Source organism: Ptychodera flava, chromosome 9 (assembly GCF_041260155.1).
Source record: "Ptychodera flava strain L36383 chromosome 9, AS_Pfla_20210202, whole genome shotgun sequence".
NCBI lineage: Eukaryota > Metazoa > Hemichordata > Enteropneusta > Ptychoderidae > Ptychodera > Ptychodera flava.
In genome coordinates this window covers 28233776-28259144 of record NC_091936.1, presented here as the reverse complement: position 1 = coordinate 28259144, position 25369 = coordinate 28233776, and the positions used below count along the sequence as shown (strand labels likewise).

Below are 25369 nucleotides of genomic sequence, written 5' to 3'. Positions count from 1 at the left end.
CGACAAGGAACCTCTAATCTCCTTTTCTTGTTGGTCGCTGTGATAAACGTTCACTTTCAGACTTGCTTTACGTGCGATTTGACGTCCCTCTCTGAAATATGATTGGATCAAGAGATTAATGGTGGAGTATTGTAATATGCCAAAAATGACTATAATATGCGTAAATTCAACCCCCCCCCCCTTTCGCGAAATATGTTGATAAAATACCCTCCTCTTTTTCCCTTGCAAATCCTAGGGGAAAATCATTGCAGAAAACTTAATTACAGAAATTTTACATGACTTTTGAAATAAACTTTGTTCCAAATTATCCAAAACTAAGGTCAAAAACACTGTCACCACCATTAGAGTATCATCATTGCTGTAATAAAGTTTCATTCACTAGTAATCATTGTTTCGTTATCTTTACTCCTATCGCTTTTATCGCTATGACTTAAAAATGAAATGACATCTCACGGAGTCATTTAAATAATTCTAATAATTGTCTCAACTAATTCCAACGGCGTTATCATTTATCGTCACCTACATGCATGCATGTATGTATGTATGTATGTATGTATGTATGTATGTATGTATGTATGTATGTATGTATGTATGTATGTATGTATGTATGCATGTATGTATGTATGTATGTATGATCTATCTATCTATCTATCTATCTATCTACCTATCTATCTATCTATCTATCTATCTATCTATCTATCTATCTATCTATCTATCTATCTATCACATTGATCCAACGAAAACATTCTAAAGTTTTACAACTGAAGACTATTTTAATGCGAAGCTGACTTGATGATAAAGCAATAGCAATTAATTTATACTCACGATAAGGTTATTTTGTCGTCTTCACCAATTGACTGCTCTTGTTTATCATGAGGCAATGCAAACCACCAAACAGAGAGGCAGACAGTCAGAGCGCACAGTACAGTCACAGTGGAATGTGTTTTAATTTTCCGAAGCATCATCTTTCCTGTAATTGTTTAACAGATGCAAACTGAGAAAATGTCACATGATACGTAATCGCATAGTTTTAGTTATGTGATGCAGTGCACCAAATATTGAAGAACAAGAGGTCGAAGGGAATGACGAGTGTTTACTGACCTACGATCGGTAGATTGGACCAGGGTTACCTTTTTTGAATAGCTGTTTTGATATTGGGGGTGGGGGAGGTCAGTGCGGTTTTTAATTGTAAGAAAGCATAGCTTTCATATCATCCCAATCAAAGCTGCACCAACTGCATCATGCCAGCCGTGCATTGTATCGTTTGGGGAGAGTCTTCGGTGCGACCTTCGTCAACAACCACCACCGACTATCTCGTCTGCAGTGTGGAATGCACAATCTAAAATGGCATAACTGTGCGATATCGCCATAGAAACTAAACTTGACTCTGTTTCAATCACTCACACTTTGCTGACAGATCTAAAAATGACAGCCATGCCATCTGTGCCTGTATGAACAATACATGATTGACAGAATAGTGTCTTCGGGTTCTTAATTAAAATGCAATGTATTTAAAAGTTGTAGGAGATTTCGAGAGAATTTTGCATGGTCATGGTGAGTGAAGGTGGCCTATGTGAAGGAGGTTGCGGATAAAAACTTCATGTCGCAGAGACGATTTTGTATTCAATATTCAATATGAGCAACAATGGAGCATCGGCGTCGTAACAGAGCTGGCACATTGCTGATTTGATTGTTATTTCTACAGAAACAGAATGCATATTATTATGAGTGGTGTAATTCAGATCGCTTGTCTTCGCATATCTTAGCTCACTAAATTGTTCTGCAATGATCACCTATTTTGTATTTCTTCAGTTAGTTCCTCAACAAAATTAGAGGAAGCATAACTGAATCTATAATATTTAATTACGCTTCTTTAAGGGAGCCACAAAGGTCAAAGAGACTGGAATAATTAAAAGCCGTCAATCTATGAAATTACAAAGAGAGAAATCAATGATAAGCCCACTCTGCCTCAGATGATAAATACGCGCGATGAAGTTGTGATAATTGAGATTTTATAGTATAAAGGAGCAGATGTAAATACGTAATTATGGTAGAATGTGCCTCGGTCACAGATATCTATAGTCTCTAAAATATTTACAGTTCTCTTCTGGGGGCTCATTTTAAAGCTTTTTAAATAAGAAATATTCCGCCGTCAAAGTTTTGCGAAAATAGAAATTTTATTTTTTTTCCAATAGAGTTAACACATGGATGGCGGCCATTTTGAATTTCAAATATCAGTAAATGCCAGGCAATTTGTTGCTCTTGTACCAAACTTTCCACGGTGTCCCCTGAATTTTTTGTTGTTTTGGTAAGAGAATGGTTGAAAGTTTTATTGAGGAAAGTTAGAGCAAAACTTTACGTCTTTCACTTTCGAGGTGCATACTACCTCAAAAAGTTTGATAACAGGGGCAATAGTGGTAATAATGAAAACGATAGGTTGACAACGGAGCAAGGAACATAACAGAAAAGTGCACTTGTTTTCATATTACAGTTTACAGGATGGTGCAATATTACCGTGCATCTTTACATATGTTCATACGTAAATTAAGGTAGTATTAAACTCACAGGCTTATTTCCTGGCCTTGTGTTATATAATTTTTGTTTTTTAAAAGAAACTACATTTTGTATCAGTCAAACAACTGTTGTCAGATGCATATGATACCGCTACTGCAGGGAAAAATAGCGTGACAATCAATTGGAGGTAATTTCCATTAGAGATCATATAATTGCATATTTTTTCCTGATATAAAAGTAATCCTTCCAAAAACTTTCCAAGCTGCTTCGAAATCAGGTGATTGCCATAATGGTGTACTAGACGTATGTGATTCCCAGAACACGGTCGCAGAATTTTGCTGACAGCTGACGTCCTCTAGTCTAGTGTTTGATTAGGCTATTGTCGATAACCACAATGTTCCCAGCCATCAGCGACAAGGTCTGTTAAATCCCGCTGTGCCGTGATATGCAGTCAGAGAGTAAATAATAATTTGGTCGTTTAGTGAACCACTGCACTGTATTTCGAATCAGGCTGTACTGATAGCTAAAATGTATATGCTGTTAGAAACTCTTGGATAACTGAATCCCTATCGATCCTTTCATAAATTATTCCTACAGACCCTACATATCGAAAACGATAAGTAAGGTCATGTAAAGCAAATTCTTTGTTGGCGTCCTTGGATTTTTGAAAAACCTACCAGCCAGCCAGCAAAAAAAAACACAAAAAACAAACAAACACAAAAAACACAACATAGATCAATCGCATAACTTTGACTTTCCACTGGTCACAAGTATAAAACTCAACTATTACATTTACAAGGAAGTGTTTTTTGTGCTCTACAATAAGCACTGAAAGCAACGCTTGGAAACACAAATTATACTTGTATTAGTATAACGAGCATACTTATAATTAGGTGACCGTGAGTCTGAACTAAGCTTCCATAAACAATGGCAGTAAACACAATACAGTGTGATAGTAATCGACTGGTTGTGTTACGAAGATAGTTTGGCTCTGACTTAGATTTATGCACTCGGCGGTCATAGGCACCAGCAAAATCATTAATTAAAATGACAAGATATCAATTATGAATACAAAACATATTTGCGACAAATGCAAAAAAGATGTTTATTACGTATTACGAGGATGTTTACGAAGTTTGGACGAAAAAAGAACATTTTTGAGTCATATTTAGAATGATGGAGGTGGTTTTCCCGTGATGGATTTGTAACGTGTCACAGTGACATTTGAATATTAATTGTGACATGTAAATTTAAGATAGACACCTGTATTGATGTTTACGATTGGACGTATAATTTTATCTTTAATGCATATTTATCGTATGATCAAAGCCACGCCTTAAAGATAACGTTAAAATTCCCATTCTAAAATAACACGAGAAAGGGAATACAAAGGACAAGAGAGAAAAATACAACAGACAGGACAGGAGGACAGAAGGACCAAAGAGAAGTCAAAGGCATTAAGACAGATAAGTGTATCTTGGGCGATGACACCTGTCAAGCTTGTCTACCTAGAAATAAACAGTAATACCACCGAACTCTGAACATCTCGTGTAGTCATTTGAAGATTCCCAGTACCTCTCAGTAAGCCAAGACGAACTCATGAGTAAAAGCAGGCCAAGACGATATAACGAGATAAACAAGACGAGAATAGTAATAGCTGTTTTGACTACCTGTACACAGAGAATTTCAAACTGTTGGGGTAGAACAGAAAGTATTCTTTCAAAACCTGAAAAGTTGTCACTCAGAAACCAAATGCTAAACATCTTGGTAAAAGTTGAAACTACTGTCTCTTTCATATAACTACAATAATTATTATAGTAATTAAGAAGAGTGGGTAGCTGAACAAAATAACCGCTTTGAGTGCAAATCCTCCGTTTTTAAGTGTCCCAAGTGTCAAATACTACAAATCCCGAGCACAGTTCCTGCTCCATTAGCTGTAACTTTTGGCTATTTATTCTGAATTCTGTTTATCAACTACTTTTTAGCCTACTTCCAACAGCGCTGATCGCGATGTCAGATTTGTTACTAAATATAGCTTCACGCGCACGACATTGGGCACAACTGCCTGAAATTTGGACAAATTTTGTTATTGCATGCGCGGTTTTGTTGCAACTTGAAGTCTCAGCCATAAATTCAAGTGAATTAGTGTGACTTTTAGTATGCATTGTAACATTAGCAGGTTTATTTTCATCGTTGTCACGGAAAATGCGGACAAATATTTATTTTTGCATAGTAATGAAGGAAAAATAACGTTCAGTGATCGGCACTATTGCATAATAAATGCTAAATATTCTCCTTGTCAAGACAGCCAATGCCGAAAAGCCGTTGCTATTTTTGAAAACCATGAGGGAAAATGCCAAGAGGGTTTGACCGGTTAAGAAGGGCTTGACTACGCAGTTTCTGTGTAGTGAAGCTTCATTACGTATTCATGGTGACCCCTGGCCAGCTGTCAATAACTTTGGGGGCTTTTGTCTTTTGGCCTGCTTTGCATATGCGTCGTTGGACACGACCTGCCAATCATCCAGGTAGTCAATTAAACTATTAATTGACTGTTTACCGACCCAATTAACACTATCCAGCAGTATCAGTCATATTTTAATCGCGTGGCCCGGGTGGGCACAACGTAGGAACGCGTGTATTTCTATGTGTATGTTTCACTTGTAGTGTTGTTTGTACCATCGTGCGTTTGAAGTCCTTGTTTCACCTACAGCATTACCTTCAAGGTGACAGGCTTACTATTAATGTTCAGTATCATTGCATCAAGTTCTGCCCACGGTGAAAAACACCTGTTTTGCCTACTAATTACTGCCCCTCGCTGCCCGTCCTGAATGTAGCCTATCTATAGCTACAGTAATCACATAAATCATTTATCACTTTTGATATATACTCCTAAATTGTAAGTTTGATCAAAATCGAGACCACATTCAAGGGCTATGCAGACTGTCCATGTACGCACACACAGTGACAAGAAGGCGGCAAACACCTACTCACCAAGCACATCGAATCGGCGAAAAGAAGCATAAAAAAGCTAGGCTCATCGCCAAAACAAACGCGCCAAGCGCTAACAAAAACTCATACCAAGCGGCCCTTTTCAGGGCCACCAAATACTCCGAAAAGAGAACTACCAAAAAATACGTTAAAATGACATAGAACACACAAACACTTAAAAGAAATAACAAAAATCGTACACATAAAAAACAACTGAAACACAACATTAAATACAAAATAAACAATCACAGTAACGTAACAGAAAACATGGCCGTGGAAATAAATCAGCTATTTCTAAAGAAAAGCAGACAACAACATGAAATTCAACAACAACCTATCATCGCTCAAACTATGAAACTCCGAAAAATAGTACTAGGCAAAAGCCTTAAAATTCATTCGGACACCAACAAAACCAAAAAGAATAAAACCACCTCAGGATTTCAACAAATAAAGTCGTATAACGTGACTACGCTACATCGTGAGACACAAACAATCGCAACACCAATTCAAAGAAAAGTCAAATTGGACTCCACGAACAACAAAAAAACAAAAACTTGAAAGCTATCTGAAGCTTCTAAACTCGCACTTCTAGAGATACCCTTTCAAACAAGGAAACAAACCATGTCGCGTGCTAAAAGAATCGCGATAAACCAGCTTGCAAACAATGGACAAATTTTGGGAAAATAACCCTTCGACAAGGGTCGGTTTTTCGTTATTGTCAACACAAACGATTACGTACTCGAATGCGAAAGGCAATTACGTAACACTCAGTATTATACACACCAAGCCAGAACAAACAGTAAACAAAGTAAACGAACTATTAATCACAGTCCCTCTATCAAGCACATCAACCAGGATACTTGTATGTATCTTGATCCAATAAACATAAAATCCGTACCCCGGAGTGGTACTTATTGCCTAAAAATTCACAAACCTCCGCAAAAATCTAAAAGACACACCAGTCAAAACAAAATTTACCGAAGTAAAGAAATATAGAACAAACAAACCGAACCACCAAACGGACTCACAACTTGACCAAAATTAATATACTTGCCTCGCTAATCGGAAAGCAAGACCACTAAAATGCATTAAAATAAATTTTCACAAACACAAACTAAGGAAAGAATCTACACTGCGACTGATGAGAAACCACACTCGGGTTTCGAAACGCAAGCGTCAAAGGGCGACTCTATCAACTTTTGTAACAACATAGGTCCGGCTGCGTCTCGCCATAAGCTTTCCCCACACAAACAAAACATTACCGTACACACTAATCCAAACTTCTCTACAAATATCCAAAGCGAAACAAACATTTCATTAACACAAACAATCGGATAAGAATGTAGGAACACATTTTCGAAACGAATCAAACACAAACTCGACACAAAAACAATTAGGATAGTTAGGTGGGGAGCCTGTTTCACATTTTTTTACATCTCGCTATACTGTCTATGATTCTAAAAATAACGTCATCTGCCACTTTTTCTGTATACGCGTTTTGGCAAAACTCATCTCTTCAATCGAAAGTCGGGTGATTCCATGGTTCTTTTGGGCACTTAAGTGTACGTCGAGCTTAAGGAATGTGGTTACATTCGCGATGTTTTATTCGAAAATTATTTATTTCTTCAAGGGCAAATGCACATAATTTATGCTGTTGGAAATACTGGCCGCTCATAAACAAGACAATATACTCAATATCTGTGCATCTTTACTTATATTGTCAAAGTACCACCGACACCCACAAAAAACCAAATGGTTCAGTCCAGGTATTTGCAACTCTGCCATCCGACTGGTCAACAGGAAATCAACCATAGGTGTCTTTTGGCACGCGTATACACCAGTCACCTAGGCGACGGTAATCTGCACCACTTATCACCATCGGGAAGGTACTCCTCCCCATATACCACTGGCGATCCCACCCTCAAGGCACTGCGTCATTCGACCAAGCATTGTTATTGTAATTTCCTGCATAAAATTAACAGCGAGGTCAACCGGTCAAAATGTCTTGGGGGCGGTATGCAAATTCTAATCCAAAACTTACAAAATGACCCAATCGTTTTGTTGCAGAAAAAATGTTCAAAGTAAGAGCAAGTTCAACTGCGTACAAACTATTTGGAGCATTCAATAACGAACATTTCACGGCACCTACTTGCCCCGGTTGGTTGAGGGACCGTGCCCGGTGCAGATTTAATATCGTGCTCAATCTCGAAGGGCGGAAAAGTTGACGGAAATTCAGTTCTTACACTTTACGTACAGCAGCTGACGTACCCTTTTACGATAGGTAGCCGATTTGTGTTGAAACGATCGTACAACATCTGCGTTTTTGCGACATTTAAGTAAACTGCTGAATGTGTCATTACAGACAAGGGAAGGGAACAATGCGCCGCTTTTTCGAGCAGATGATTTGTGTTTGTTTTTCAGATTTCGCCCAAAAACTTACCAGCATGCGGACGGCAAACAAAGAACTTATTTTACGGCGCCTAAATAGCAAAAACATAGGAATTTAAATTTTTTGTAAATTCTGTTTTGCTGGCTCAAACAACATGTCATCACATTTCGACTGTTTATTTTGGCATCTCTTACATTGCTGAGATTTTGAATGTTTTCAGCATAATATTGTGAAAATCGTCGTTCCATGTTGTGAAAAAATCTGTGTCTCAGTCGCTTTCGTCACAAAATTGGCTAAAACTGAAACTGTTGTTCGCTTTGAGTGAAGTGATTGAATACAGTATGCGTTTTACTGGATTTTCCTTTGTGTCTTGTGTCTTTACTGATGAAGACGTCAGTAACTGGTCTGTCTTATTGTGTCACAGTATGAAGAGGCCACGCTTACTGTGACTGTATTTACATGAACTGTCTGAAAGTTCAAATTTCCTTTAGACTGCATTATCTCGTAATAATCCATCATCAGGGGACGGGGCTGTAATAATTGAATTCGTCATCGGTAAGGCCAGTGAGTAAAAATAAACAACGATAACAGAAGTTATCACATGCACAAAGCAAGCTTGTCGTCTTTGAACTAAAATACGGAATTTAATCTCTGGTCGTTCTACGTCACGTTAACCCGCGTTTGTGTCATCAATTTTGCTGCGTCGCACCTTTGTGTTTGCGTCGATCTTCGGTGTGCACGTCAATGTAAACAAACAACATGACGGCCTGTATTTCTCCCGCGATCAAAATGTGTCTGACGTGAAAATATCGTAAAAATTAGTCATAATTATTAGAGTCTGACAAAATACATCCAATTGGCAAATTTTGTGTCCCTGCATGTGTTTTAGTTTTGTCGCCAACATAGGGGTTCTAAATTCGTATAGACCCCGTCGCCGCCCGAACTTTCGACGCACAGTGTACTTTAATGCGGTAGAATATCATAGACTCGTCTTCTACTCTTGGTAACACTGTCATTACGTCAAGACTATTTTCCGAGCCGAACGAAGAAAAGTATTTAATATCTATAAACCGACATTCAAAGCTCACTCTCAGCATTCGTTTTCCTCCAGTATTTCCCACAGATTCATTAGGCATGAATGATACTGAGAAAATTATTTCATTAACATTATTATAAAAACAAGAAAGTAAGAAATGCTGTGCTGCAAAAGCGCAGTTTTTACCATCTTACCTAAATAATTTTTCCCACACCAAAATAATGACAAATAGAAGAGGTACATTGAATGATAAGGCAATTCATAATATTGTACTGTAAAGTAAATGCCTTATATATCTGCATTGTTCATTGTCAGTGTCCTAAAATAGCATAAGAATATGCGTCAGTGCAAATTAACAAAATTGTTTGGTGTTTACAAATTACGTTTGATGTAATCCCTCTTTTAAATGCTAAAACTGAACTTACAGACATGGTTAAAATTTTGATTATTTGTCTGTAAGTACAAGGAATTGGCAACAAAATGAATCAGACCAGAATGTGTTCAATGTATACGACTACTTTTAATAACATCATTTCAGTATATCATTAGGCTTAGGATTATTTATACACTGAATTGGTCTGACTACTGCCTAACAACATTTCAAAATTTAATGAACTTCGTAGGGTAACTACACTGAACAGAGCATCAAGAAAAGTAGGGAAAACATTTGATTTTTGGTTACGGTAGTATTTCTTGATATATGTTCCCGATTTGAAAGCCCATAAGCCATTCAGTGAACCTCTTGCAGTGCCCTTTAGCATTTACAAGTGTAATTTTTTTGTCTAGCAAGTCTGATGGTAAGGATTGCTGTCTCCAAATTTGACACAAAAATGCAGACATAACGACAGGGCCAAAGGGCATTTATTAGTCATAACAAAACTGTAAAAAATTGTTTATGTTATTAATTAATTCATGATTATGAAAGATAATAATATTTCTCGCATTAGTGTATACTTACATAAGTACATAAGTACCAAAATGAGTTGGAATCCTCAATGACGTTCAGATTTTATGCGAAATTCACTCGGTTGTAGTACAGAACGTCGAAGATAGGGTCTATAGTTGTAGCATTGAACAGTAATGCGCGGTCACACGGCTGCCTCGGTCTTTCTGAACAGTAAATAATAGGAAGAGGCCCAACTGTCAGCGTCGCAGCGGTCCACTGGCGTGTAAGTAACTCACGTTTTCTCTTCACTGCTGCTTTTCGATATACACGTATACTCAGTGAGATTCATAGGCGTTCGTTCAATGACTTTTCAGTGTAGTGCAGATCGGAAAGGAAAGTTTACCCCAATGAATCCGTTCAGTGAGTTTTCAAGCAATTTAGCCTAATCCAGCTTAAAGTTTCATGTGATCGGCTGTCAGTCATATGAACGGCTGTTACCGATTTTTTTTAAAAAAAGGTTTATGACATCTGATTTGCAAAAGTTTAGCTCAATCCATTTTTATCATATGACTTTTAAGCTGGATACCTATATCGATATTACTTAGGAACTAGCACAAAGCATAATTAATATACCATACATGAATGTCAGAAAAAAAAACTTTAGTTTAAAGGTATGACTACAGCTGCAGTACCAGCCCTCGAGGAAGTGGCCTGTCTTTGTGATATCGCACCAGCACTTTTACTTGCAAACTAAAAATTGTATTATATTATATCATGCTACCATGCGCCATTCTGATTGGACGAGAGCTCATTCCAACGATGCTAAAGTACCGTTTTAGCACTGATAGCGGTGGTAAAACGGGCCCCTAAACAATCATGCACGTGCACACATCATCACCATGCGTCTCTTTTTATTACTAAGCTTAAAACTACATGTAGAGTCACACATTCGCAAGCTGTATTGCTTAAAATATATAGAGAGCCATGTCAATCAGACTTTACATACTTGTTGAGTTACCGATTGCCGTAAAGAAACCCTTGTTAGAGAAATAAAAAATTTGTTTCTCGTCCTAGACATGTTGCAAAAATGATGCGGTGACGCGGGTTTTTTTACTTCTCAATTTTTTTATTCTTCAACCAACAAGAACGCGTAAAAACATGAAAACAACATAGGAATATCGAATGCAAGCAGGGATAAATACTCAGCAGGGTAGCTTTTGTGTTTTTGTATGACGACAGTTATGTGAGTTGCACATTTTTGACAGCTTAACATTACAGTGACATATGTGTACAGTTCTCAATGAATGGCAGTGTCAGTTATTCAGTTTACAGCTCTGTTAATGTTTTACACAGCACTGTGTTGTTCAATATCGTCGCATCTTTTTGCGTTTATTTTTTTTTCATTTTCTTTCCTCATGAGCAGAAAAAAAGGTTGACGCAGCGGGTTTGATTGACGTGCGCGAGGATGGAAAATAAACTTTTAATTTTTCTTGGCCTTATGGACGTAGAACACAGTATCGAGCATCGAGGATTTTTGTGCTTTACTTATAGACAAAATAATAATTTTTGAACCACAAATTTTAAAATCTGAAGACGAAAAAGTATATCTCTTCTTTGTAAGGTGACCCTAAACATTCCAGATAAGTTAAACTCGAAACTTAGTCGAATTTGTGATTTGACGTCTTTGTCCTCCTTACAAGAACCTTGACACAATATTCGATTTTTGGATTGTTGCGAATATTTACATATAATTCCCTCACATTTTTCTTCGTTCAACGAAGGAAAATATTAGTGAATTAGTACCTGCCTTTGGAGGCTTTTTACCCAACACTTGACCTGTTTGGCGGCTGCTTGTCGAGAGAAGGTCAATTACATGCTTGAATTAAAGCTTGAACTTCAAATCCAATTTCTTTATTTGGATTTAATTTGTCCGCTCCGGTGTAACCTTTGTCCGGGTGAATAAAACCCCCTCACTCTGCTTTCTTGAGCCAGGGGACAGCATTTTCTGAAACTATTTGCTCACTTGACTTTACACATCCCTAGGAGCAAAACAAAGTTTCTATCAAATATCTTTCAGATCTTAATCTCAAGTTAAACAAAAATGGCTGCATGATGTAGGAAAAATCAAACTCGGGTAATACTTTCCTTACGGACTATCTTCGTGGCTAACCAAAAGCATTCTGCCTGACAGTGAACTCATAATCACCACATTAAAAGCAAGTTTAGATATCACAAGAACAAAACAAATCAAAACAACCAACATACAAACAATTGCCTGCACTTGGCATTGACATCAGCCACTTAGTGTCATCGACCTGACAAGTTCATCGAAGTGACAGAGTTCAACGCAGGCCAACCTTTTTTGTTCTTCAATTAGTCCCCATTAATCGGAGGAAATATTAAGACGGTGCACAACACTTTCGCAACTAAATGTCGTCTATAAAGCATGAAACACTCTTAGTTTCTTTTTATTAGATAAGATAGAACGCGCCTCGGCGGGGACAGATATTCGGATTCTCAAACCTTTTCAATTCTTTTCTGATCTACCACTTGTGGGGGTTCATTTCAAAGCTCTTGGTGTATAAAAAAAACTTTTCACCGTCTTTGTTTTTGGAAAACCGAAATTTATTTTTCTTCATAGAGTTAACACATAGTTGGTGACCAGTTTGAATTTAAAATATCTGTAAGTCTTGGGTAATTTGTTTATTTAGAACCAAATTTGCACGGTGACCCCGAATTTTTATTCTTGATTTTGGAAGAAAGTGGATGAAATATACCTTGAGGAAAAATTGAGCAAGAGGCGCATAGTATACCTTAAAGCTTACCTGCCTATGGATGCTTTTACTAAATAATTGACTTGTTGGGCGGCCGTATGTTTAGAAAACCTCAATTGAACTTCGAATCCAGTTTATTTATTTGAATTTCAAGTGAAAAAACTGGAAGACTTTGTCCTCTCCGGCGGAATCTTTTGTGTGTGTTGGGAGGGGGGAGGTTTCGGGGTGCCCAATACGCCCCCACACGGCCGAGTACTCGATTCTACTTCCTTGAAGGGACAGCATTTTCTGAAGCTATCTGCTCACCTGACTTTACACATCCCGAGGAGTAAAAATAAATACTAGTATTTGAATTATATTCAATGAGTTAAAAAAACTGGTTTTATCACGTATCTTTCACATCTTAGTCTAAGGTTAAAAAAGCACGGCTGCATGTAGGAAAAATCAAACTCGGGTAATACTTTCCTTACGGACTTATCTTCGTGGGTAAACAAAGCATTCTGCCTGACAGTGAACTCATAATTACCACAAAGTTTCAACTGACATTAAAAACAAGTTTAGACATCGCAAGAATAAAAAAAATCCAAACAACTAACCAACAAACAAACGATTGTTTACATTAGGATTGACATGGGATCACTTAGGGTCATTGAGTAGAAACGTTCATTGAAGTGAAAAAGTTCAACGCGGGCCAAAATTTTGTTCTTGGTCTACATTAATCGCGGGGGGGAGGAGGTATTAAGCCGATACCCGACGGTTTCGCAGCTCAATGTCGTCTAGAAAGCATATAACACTCTTAGTTTCTGTTTATAGGATTAAGGTAGAATGCGCCGTCGACAGTTTTTGAGACTCTCAAACCTTTTCGATTTTTAAAATCTACCACTTCTGAGCATACATTTTAAAGCTGTTGGTGTATGAAAACTTTTCACCGTCTCTGTTTTTCATAAATCGAAAAAATTATTTTTCTTTAAGAATTTCTGCATATCGAAAACTAGAACTCAGATACAACTTACCCTGCAGACTATAGATAACTAAAGAACTCCGCATGACAGTGAAATAACTTAATAAATATCTTCACAAAGTTTCCACCGACATTGAATATGATATTGGGAGCTCAAACTTATTTCTCACCAACCTTTCAAATCTGAAGCTCAAGTTAGTCAAATTAGGCAAGAGTATTTAAAGACAACTTAAAATCAGGCACTACTTTTTACGGACTATCTTCGTGGCTAACCAAAGCACTCAGCATGCCAGTAACTCACTCATCTTTACAAAGGTTCCACCCATACTGGAAACAGTTAAGACAGGGCATAAAAACAAGCAACAAAGCAGATAATTTTCTGCACTTTGGATTGACATGGGGTCACTCAGGGTCATTGACCCTACAAGTGCTTTGGAATAAAGGGGTTTTCGGCATGCAATTATTTGCCCTTTTGGTCCCAATTAATTAAGGGAAGATGCCTGATGGTTTTGTGGCTAAGTGTCTTTTGAAAGCAATGCAACACTCTTGAGGTCTACTAAGAGGATTTATGTCGGCAAAAAGGTTAAATACATGCTTGAATATAAGCTTGGCATGCAAAGAAAGTTTACTTTTTTTGAATTTCGAGAGAAAAAACAGGAAAAATTTGGCCATTTTGAAACTGTTTAGCCGCTCCGGCGGAGCCTTATTTTTTGGCTTGGGTACCTGTAAACGGCCTGTAGAGCAGTAATTTGTAATACTTTCGTAATTTGTAGTACCGCAGTAAATTGTAATAACATTTTGCGGTAATTTGTAATACTGCAGTAAATTGTAATAAACTTTGGAGTAATTTGTAATAATTGAACTAGCGCAATCTGTAATAAAATTTGGAGTAATTTGTAATGACAATCACTGCAGTGATTTGTAATAAAATTTGGAGTAAATTGTAATGAAGCTTTTTTGATGAAACAATGTCTAATTTGAATGGTGGTACTGGTCAATGAGCAGACGATGATTACATATTCTTTTATTTCGATCAAACACGTTTTCTTGTAATCATGTTTTAGCAAAGTTTGAACATGTAAAAGGCATAAATGGATTTTCAGGTAACAGACGGCCTTCTATTTATCTATCCACGGTAGGGGGCGCACTGCCCTCCTTCCCTGAGAACAGAAACTTTTGAATAGCTTAAGCGGGGCTATAGCACACTAAAGTTTCGTTCGAAAGAATCAAGGAGTTCATTGGTTATGTTTTGTACCTGGAGCGATAGTAGCTGACCCCTTTCCGGGCTTATAATTCTTGCATTTCTTTAAGAGTATTAATGATTGGAACATTTTCAAAAGTTCTGCTATGTAATGAAATTTTGTAGACAAGTCTTTGGAAATGGTTAAAGGTATAGGATATTTTCCACTCGAAACATCGCCAAGTAAACCTATGTCGCCGACGCAAGAGGGAGTATTGTCTAAGTTTCAGGTACATATTTTCTACATTTCGCGTTTGTATCTGTTCAAATTTATTAAATAATACTAGCCTGTAAGACTAATATTAATGACCAATAACTAAAATAAATAGGTTTTAGTGTTGTTTCTTGAATTTGAACATATGAAAACGCAAAATTTAGAAAATATGTACTTGAACCTAAACCCATACTCTTTCTTGCATCAGCGACATAGGCGTAATTTGGCAATGTTTCCAGTGGAAAATATCCTATAACTTTACCGTTTCCAAAGGTTTTTCAACAAAATTTCGATACCTTGCAGAACTTTAAAAAATCTTCCAATCATTATCACTCTCAAATAAGCTTATATGTTTGACTCTTTTCCATTATCGCTCTTTATTATAAGCCTGGAAAGGAGCCAAACTTTTGCCGTTTGTCGCGAAGTTTGGCTACTATCCAATGAACTCCTTGATTCACTCGAACGAAACTTTAGTGTGCTATAGCCCTGCATATAAGTATTCAAAAGCTTTTCTCTTGTTTAGTATATTTGAAGAAATAATACAGTTAGCCTATCGACCAAACCCTTATGATGTTGTCAATCTGAAGCTGGGTTAGGTTTAGCTAGGCTGTCCCCAATAATTACGAATGTGTTTAAAGTAGTTGATCACGCGATCGTCATTGCTTTAAAATGGTGTCAATTTAAGTTTATTGAAAACGCTTAAACAGTGCTTGTTAATGACTCGGTTCTCAGGGAACGATAGCGGGGCGCCCCCAACGATTGCTAGATAGATAGATGGCCGTCTGTTACTTGAAAATCCATCTATTCCTTTTACATGTTAAAACTTTGCTAAAACATGATTAAAAGAAAACATGTTTGCTCGAAATCAAAGGATATGTAATCAGCGTCTGCTCACTGACTAGTACCACCATTCAAATTAGAGATTGGTTTATCAAAAAAGCCTAATTGCAATTTACTCCAAGTTTTATTACAAATCACTGCAGTGATTGTTATTGCAAATTACTCCAAATTTTATTAAAATTACGCTAGTTCAATTATTACAAAATACTTCAAAGTTTATTACAATTTACTGCAGTCTTACAAATTACCACAAATTTTTATTACAATTTACTGCGGTATTTCAAATTACGAAAGTATCACAAATTACTGCTCCACACGCCCTCACACCCGAGCACTCGCCTGGGCTTTCAGGCACTACTCTATTTAGGGACTATCTTCGTGGGTAATCAAAGCACTCCGCATGACAGTAAACTCACTCATCTATACAAAGGATCCGTCCACACTGGAAAAAGGTCAGACAGGGCAAAAAACAAGACAACAAAATATACTATTAAATGAACCTATTGCAAACAACGTAAGCTCATTCAGTGCACATCTAGTTATTTGTCTTATGGAAGTAGACACTTCGAACTTCAAAATTTTCCATCCGATATAAAAAAATAAAAAATCACAGGTTACGGTGCAAATTTTGTGCTAGTGAAGCAAATGACCAAATATTTACCGAATTGCCATAGCAACAACTGAGAATATTCGGGCAGTCTTCACCGAGAGTGTGCGGAATTTAAGAAATTTCGCCAATGCAGGAGACTCTAAAGGTCTCGCGCAGCTGTTCACCCCAATGGAAAGTGGTTGTGTACAGAAAATAGACTGAACGGCAGTCAGAGTCAATATCAAACAAAGAAACTTGATTTTTTGAAAAGAGTTATCGGTTGAAAAAAAAATGTTGATTGAAAGAGTCTAGAGCTTAGATGAGGGACATACAATAGAGGGGTTCTAACGTTTTCCTAAAATGAGGATCAGTAAAAATCCCGGGGTATCAAATCTCCACAAATAATAACAAAATAGATGCAATGTATACACAAGTCATTGTACTCCATTAATCCTCTCTGTAACTTGTATGAATGTAAGGTATGTGTAAACTTCTAAGACATGTTTCGGATGCAAGCCAAGACCCTTGAAATTAATAGTTGGCACTTTCTACTTGTGAATGAAAACATACATGTTTTGTTTGGTTTTTGTTTTGTATTTTGATAAAATATTGCACTAATCGGAAACATGGTGTGTTGCCGAGATAATTGATGCCTTTGAAAACTGTTTATTGACAGTTCTAGTGGAACTTATATATCGGAGAGGTGTTTGGGACGAATGGAAACGAGTTGGTAACAACTAGAGATCCTTTAAGTGACAATCAAAGATGACGCGATGATACTAAAACACGATCGGAATTAATTTGGGATAATTGGGTCTTCGTATCTTTCAAATTTCTCAAAATTGTTAGGTGTCCTATAGTTGAATGTTGCAATTTACAAATGACTCATAAAAACAAGTGAGTAACTCAAAAAGAAAAGCAGATGAGCTTACATTTGCAGATTAAATCGACATTACTTCGCCATCCAATTATCCCAAATTAGTTCCAATCGTGTTCTATAAGCAAAGGTGTTGTTTAGAAATATTGGGATGGTGAATATCTACCGGAAGTCGACAATTGAAATTGAGATAAATAATCTTTCAGTTCAGCTGTAACGTTGTCCTTTAGCATACAATAGTTCCATTGTCTCTGTAGCATACTACGATTCGATTGTTCCTGTAAGAATAGACAGAGTTTGCAGTATTGTAATTGTTATAGCTGACTACGATGGCGCCCTTCACTCATTCGATTGCGGTGCATATAGGACTGTGAATGAGACTTGTCTGTCAGTCTACTCAGGGCAATTGCTGAACACACACGGTGAGTACAGCGTCAATATATCATATATTTGAAAGTTATGGAACTATTAATTATTATGACTTGGGTGGGCCAGTAAAGGTTGCAAAGGGGCCTGATTTTTTTTCACACAAGACAGACTTTGAGGGTTACCTGATTTTCATAATATCCATCTGTAAAATGCCCTTTAAGTGTACATTACGATCAAATATACGAATATATTGAACACTGTTTTTCAGACGGTGCACTGCGTAGTTGTTAGAGTACCTCCTTACCATCACAGAGCTAGCCAACCTCCCAACTATCACGGAGCTTGATACTGGACTTAACTGTGATATTGTGTCCTGGAGCAGCGCGTTATTAGTTCTTGTTAATTTACTGCTCTCATTGCCTTAGCTACGAGCAGGGGGAACCTAGGCCCGTGTCATCGGCCATTTTCATAACCTCTTCTACATAGAACACGATTGGCACTAATTGGGATGATTGGATAGTAAAGTAATATCTGTTTAATCTGCAAATGTAATCTCATCTGTTTTTCTTTTTAAGTTGTACACTTATTTTAATGGGTCCTTTGCAATATTGCAACACTCAGCTTTAGGGCACCTAACACTTTTAAGAAAGTTGAACTATATGAAGATCAAATTCTCCCGGCTTAATTCTAATCGTGTTAGGCACATTCTAATTTTATTTTGGCGAGAAGGACAGTACTTTCAAAAATGCGGTTTTTCTGCAGGAAACTGCATCCATGTTAAAATCTAAACTTCTGTGTGAATGTGAGTCGCGATACAAATCCAATACATTCAACTGAGAGAATATCTGTTTACGAAAGGGAACAAGCAAATACGTGTGGCGATACTTATTTGAAAATGTGCAGACAATGACAGTGATGACGATACCGTAGTCAACGCAATCGAAAGCGGCACAAGTAACAAATATTTATTTTGAACCTTAGAAGATACAGTGCACTGTGCACGTTACATCTGGAAGAAGAGCGGCGTGTCAGTAAAAAAAAAACACTCTAATAATCTTGTCAATATTTCTGTCATTTTTATCATTTATCATTATCATTTAAATACATTATAAAAATTTAATTACGGACAAATTGTTTTAACTGTATGTGCAGGCTACCATGCTTTAACAGTGAGTAACAAAAAAGAACGAAAATATGAAAACAGTGCTCACAATTTACACCAGCAATGTCATTTGGATGGGGTTTCATCATCTGCTACGGGGTCATCAATGTTTCCAACACTGAATCTCTTGACTTTGTTACCGGTTTTGACAGAGGCGCAAGAATTAGGTTCGACCCTTGTTTAAACGTTCATCAGCAAAATCAAACTCTTTCACTCGGTTAGTGATGGTCGAAGTTCCAGTCATCTGTAATTTCGTCTTAATCAAAGTTTCGGTTTATACATCACTTCAACTGAAATGTTCATTTGTTACTTTTGCTCAAAATTGTTTGAAGTTTTACAGTAAAATGGCAATCAAAAGTTTGTTAACAGCACTGTGTTAACAGCAAACAAGCGTTCGACACAATGGCTCAACAATAGACCGGGAACTTTACTATCCGCCATTGTTTACATATAATGGGCTTTGAAACTGACGACTAAACAATTTTCCGGAATATATTAAGGTCATTGTTAACTAGTAAGAGTATTTCGTCCAGTTTGAACTTGTTCAGCGGAAATTTATCGGCGTGGCACAGTTAGCACCCAAGCTGTATAGATTCTCAGTTAAGCCAAACCGTTTCATACATTTTGAGTGTTCCGTGTAGAGGCTGTCATGAAGACGAAAAATCAAAAGCGGACAAAAGACAGGGGTACCCATAAACCACATTTAAAAACTCCTGACACATCCATCCCCCACCCTCCGATTTTTATCACTTATTATAAACTATAACATCTATATGGATTTCTTCTCTGAACTGAAAATACAAAAGAAGATTACGTCATAGACATCTGGATCACGTTGCTTGTGTGTTGCTTATCGTTTCCTCAGAAAACAATCACATGGATTTAGCACAGGGTTTTGAAAGTAGTATGATCAATGATATAATCAATAAATGTCCTCTTTTAATATTTTTGTCTTATACAAGCCTTACCTGTGTCGTTTGAGTGTCTCTTTCTTTACCCTCACTATGTCTGTATAGTATTCAAAAGGAGTCCATATCTGTGAATTACCCTCCCCAATCCCCTTTCATTACATGTAATTGTTCTGCCAATCACCAACGACAGAGGCTTATCACCCTGACAAAATATCTCATTAGCAGCTCATAACTTATAATGAGCTTCTCACGAGTTATTTCTTCAATTGGGTACAGTCGTACAGTAAGGTTGCTACTAACTTGCTACAGAATGGACAAATGCTTAATATAGCGGATATATAAATATTTGGGTGTGAATCAAGCATTTCATTCTTTGCTATCCGTTAATCATACAGGTGACCATGGCGACAACTCCTGATTTGCGGGCAATCATGAAAGAGAGAGGGCAGAAGTACGTCGACTTGATGAATGCAGGAGACAAAAAAGGTCTGGCGCAGATGTATACCACTGATGCGAAAATGTTGAATCCGGGACAAAAGCCGCTGATCGGTAGAGAAGGTCAGTAAAAAATTCGCTGATCACTGCGTCTCACGTGACTAGCTAGACGCAGCACGAAGTAAGACGCAGATACCGGCAAACCGCCATTTTGAAATGAGACAGTTTTTGGTCTCCCGGAAGTTGTTGATTGCGCATGTCCGCACATAGTGCATCATTTTTTATCGCGTGCTTTTTAGTCTAGTCTGGTACCTGCCAATATTTCAAAAGTTGTAAGAATGTTAATTAAATCCTCGATTAAATTCTAGCCACTTTTGCTGTGATAATTTTAGCTTTACTTCAAAGTAAAATTGAACAGCCAATGACAGCGCCCCATGATTCAACCAATCAGATTTCGTAATTCGATACATGGCGGTTTCCCGTTACCTGCCTCTATGTGCTTGTCACTGAGGCGGGGACCAGCCAAAGTAAAAAACAACTAGACTCGATTTTTGAAAGAGTGATTAATTGTAAGGATCAACACGTTTGACACCCATGAGAAACATTATACTTGAAGAAACACAATTGAGTAAAAACCCAATCTCGACACAATATAATAAGACAAACATAATGAATATATATATATATATATATATATATATATATATATATATATATATATATATATATACACAAGTCATACGGATATTCAATTGTGTGTCGTGTCCTCGATTTCTCTTCAAGAGAAACAAAGACCGTAGGCTGTTTATGAAGACGTGATTCACATGCCAGCTTAAACCTTTGCAATGAAATGTGAACACTTTCTATCGTTGGCCAATAGCAAAAAATCCTCTTGTTTTTTTAATGTATTGGACGTTAATCTAACTGAAAACATGATTGATTTCAGAGATTGCTAAGGCATTTGAAGAAGGTTTATTGCCAGAAGACTATACTTCGGACTCTACTCTTCAAGAAGTGTTTGGAAAGCATGGAGATGAGTTCGTAACCATTTGGGCAACCATTAAGTCGGTGAGCAAAGATGGATCGATTACGGTCACGGGCAAAGATGTCGTCGTGTGGAGAAACGTGGATGGCGAGTATCTGATACACGTCGACATTTCGAATATGGATGAATGATCTTTCAGCATACACCAGTTCCATTGTCCCTGTAACACACTTCGAGAGTGGTCGGTCAGAGTTCGCAGTTGTTCACCGGCAACATCTTTCATTCATAGGTTGATAATTTGGAAGAGAAAAGCGATTCAAATTGAAGACAAATGGTCAATTGTTCTAGGTCTGTAGTAGGACACGAAACATTCAATCGATAACAATACCCAAGAGAAAAGTATTACACTTCCTAAAAGAAACTAAACTTGGACATTTGGACATTTATGTACATGTGTGTACAAGAAAACATTATCGGGAAAGTGAATGACATATTAATGAATGTACTCGTAAGAAGAGTAAAGACTGTCCTTTTTTCAATTTGTCTCGAATAAAAAACACATTTTTCTTATTCAACTTGTCTGTTTGTGGTAAATCCCAATTTTGGCAGTTCACCCAAAATAAGGAGTTATTAAACAAACTGAAACCAATTCAAGCCAAGTATTATCCTCATTAAGCAACCTCCATAGTTAGCATAGTCCCGAAAACGCACGCACACGGCCGACTACTCGACTCTGTTTCCTTGAGGGGACATCATTTTCTGAAGCTATGATAGTATCGTCACCTCGCTTTACACATTCCTAGGAGTAAAGAAACTGTTTTTATCACTTATCTTCCACATCTTAATCTAAAGTTAAATATGTAGGAAAAATCAAACTCGAGTGCTACTTTCCTTGCAGACTGTCTTCGTGGCTAACCAAAGCATTTCGACTGACATTGGACTAATCTCCACAAAGTTTCAAGTGACATTAAGATCAAGTTTAGACATCGAAAAATTCTAAACAAATCAAAAGAAAAGAATAAACAAACAAATGTATGCACTTCACAGTTATAGCTTGACCTTATCGCTGAATGCTAGTAAAGAAAGGAAGACAGTTTGAAATAATCAGATTTTGGATTTTTTGGCCACCCTGCATTTTCACATTATGTTAATTTTGGACAACATTCTGTGACAGCAAAAAGTTCGCGCCAGCAAAACATGGAAAAGCGGCAAGGTGTTGCAAGTTTATAACAAAGTATTCACAAGGTAATATATGATTGGTTATGTCAAGGTCTTTACTTGCGTCTACATTATAGGTTTTGGTTGCAACCATTACTCCAAACTGTTCCCCTTCGAAACAAAAAAATCAGAGGTTATAGCGCAAACTTGGTGCGAGCTAGAGAAGCAAATAACCCAACATTTACCAGATTGCCATGGCGTCAACGGAGAATTTTCGGGCAGTCTTTTTTTTTTTTTTTTTTTTTTTTTTTTTTTTTTTTTTTTTAACTTTATTTACTGTCGATAACATGTTCGGCCAATAAGGCCGATCTTCCACAGGGTCGACATTAAAAAATTTACAGAATGACAGAGAAAAAAAACAAACAAATACTAATACACGCAACAAACCAGTAAAACATCAGGTCAAGAAAAAACAGCAATTAGGACAATAAGACAACTAACACTACAACAAAAGGCAAGAACATATCACACCCGATCCATGAGAAATTTATACAATTGCAACTTGAAAGATCTCAGATTTGGGCTGTTTTTCAAAGATGAGGGGAGTTCATTCCAAAGAACAGCACCAGAATATGAAAGGCTTTTTCTCATTATTTCCGTTCTAATTTTTGGCAAGTACAAATTGTTTGTTGAAGTTGAGCGCAGAGACCTGGATGAATGAACGTTAGCAGGCTGGAAAAGATTACTCAAATAATTTGGACACAAGCCATTGACAATTTGGAACATCTGGACCCCTTTTTGATAAATCAAGCGACTACCAAGTGGAAGTAGGCCCAAAGTTTTATACAATGGACCAGTTGGTTGATCCCATTTAGTCCCACAAACTAAACGAATAGCTTGTTTTTGCAACTGGAAAAGTTTTTTACAGTAGGATTGATCACAATTTCCCCAAACAACCGAACAGTAGTCGAAGGTTGATTCAATATAACATGTATAGAACAATCTCCGTGCCCGTAAGGGCAAGAGATGTCGTATTCGTCGTAACAAAGCCAATTGACTAGATAGTTTACCACGCAAGGAATTCACATGAGCGCTCCATGAAAGATTGCAATTCAGAATTACTCCTAGGAGTTTTTCGTCGCTAACATTTGACAATGGATCGTTATTTAAAGATAAATCCAGGTATGATTTAGGTAAGCGTGATTGTTTCTGATGAGAAGTAATCAACATAGTTTTTGTTTTTGCTGAGTTAACTAGCATCCTGTTTGAATTACACCAAGATGACAAATGAGCAAGGTCGGCTGTTAAAGCAGACTCAAGCTCGATGATTGTTTCCCCTGACGTGTGCAAGGTCGAGTCATCTGCATACATGTCAATATTGTTCTGCAAATAACGGCAAGTCATTAACAAAGATAAGAAAGAACAAGGGCCCTAATATGGAACCCTGTGGTACCCCGCATAGAACAGACTGGGAACTGCTGGTCGTTCCATGGACATTTACGGTTTGTTTTCGGTCATGGAGATACGACGTGAAAAACGACATGGTTTCCTCAGAACAGCGATAGTAGTTTAATTTGCGCAGAAGAACACCATGATCTACAAGGTCGAAGGCCTTCCGTAGATCAATAAATACTGAACCAACTAATTTGCCATTATCAATAGCTGAACGCCATTGATCAAGCAATTTGAGTAAAGAGCTCTGACATGAATGCCCATGGCGAAAACCGGACTGTCCGGGAAACAGCAGTTCGAAATCTGTCAGGAATTTATAAAAATGAGTATGGATATGTCTCTCCAAAATTTTAGATAAAACTGGAAGGACAGATATAGGTCTATAGTTTTCAGCACATTGTCTGGAACCCGATTTAAAGATGGGGACAATTTTTGCAATTTTCCAAATACTAAGAAAAGAGCCTCTTTGAATACAAGCATTGGAGATGTTGGTTAAAGAGGGAGCGATTTCACAAGCAGCATGTTTAAGAAACTTCGGATGTAGCCCATCAGCCCCCATTGACTTATTGATATTCAAATTTTCGAGCGATTGTTCAACATCTGCGATACTTAACAAAGGTATGAAAAAATGAACATTATTCGGAAGACGCTCCTGCACAAACTGTTTGATTTTGTCAAAATACTGTTCATTTGTCGGCTCTGAGTTAGGATTCAAAAGTCTTCACCGAGAGTATGCTGAATTTCAAAGATTTCACCAATTCGGGCGACTCTAAATGTCTCGCGCAGCTGTGCACACTAATGGAAAGTGGTTGTGTACAGAAAAGAGACTGAGCCAGAGTCAGTATCAGACAAAGAACGTGATTTCTGAAAAAGAGTAATTGGTTGAAAAAAGTTGATTGAAAGAATCTAGGGCTTATATAAATGAGGGACATTACGTTAATTACAATAGAGGGGCTCTCTATGTCGACGGGACTATACATGCTTCATTTCAAAGTGTAAAAGTTTTCCTAAAATATGGATCAGAAAACACCCCGGGTATCAAATCCAGACAAAATATGAATGTAAGGTATCTGTAAACTTCTAAGACATGTTTCGGATGCAAGCAAAACCCTTGAAATGAATAGTTGACACTTTCTATAAAGTTTGTGTATGAAAACATACATGTTTTGTTTGTTTGTTTTTTGTTTTGTTTTTGGTTTTTTTGATAAAATATTGAACGTTTGTCTGATCGAAAACGTGGTTTGCTGTAGAGATAATTGATGCCCTTGAAAACGATTTATTGGTAGATAATCCTACTAGTGGAACTGATATCGAAGAAATGTTTGGGACGAATGGAAACGCGTTCGTAACCACTAGACCTCCTTCAAAGCAGCAAATCAAAGATGATGCGATGATACTAAGCAAAGATGTTATTGTCTTGAAATATTTGGATGCCGAATATCTACCGGAAGTCAACAATTAAAATTGAGATAAATAATCTCTTAGTGCAACTGTAACGTTGCTCTTTTGGCATACAATTAGTTCCATTGTCCCTGTAGCTAACTCCAATTGTCCCTAAAAGAATGGACAGAGTTTGCAGTATTGTAATT

The 25369-nt window shown here is 37.3% G+C and overlaps 1 protein-coding gene across 2 annotated transcripts; it reads left to right on the top strand.

Moving 5' to 3' along the window:
* Positions 1-17575: 17575 nt before the first annotated feature.
* LOC139140565 (uncharacterized) lies at positions 17576-21740 on the top strand. 2 transcript variants are annotated; one of them, XR_011554021.1, is made up of 3 exons: positions 17576-17730; positions 20146-20308; positions 21132-21740. XR_011554021.1 is itself a non-coding variant. In XM_070709908.1 (2 exons), exons 1-2 carry the CDS (start codon positions 20152-20154, stop codon positions 21359-21361), a joined length of 387 nt encoding a protein of 128 aa, XP_070566009.1. In that variant the 5' UTR covers positions 20146-20151; the 3' UTR covers positions 21362-21740. The 2 variants fall into 2 exon arrangements, 1 of the variants encoding a protein (XP_070566009.1); XM_070709908.1 differs by lacking the exon at positions 17576-17730.
* Positions 21741-25369: the final 3629 nt, after the last annotated feature.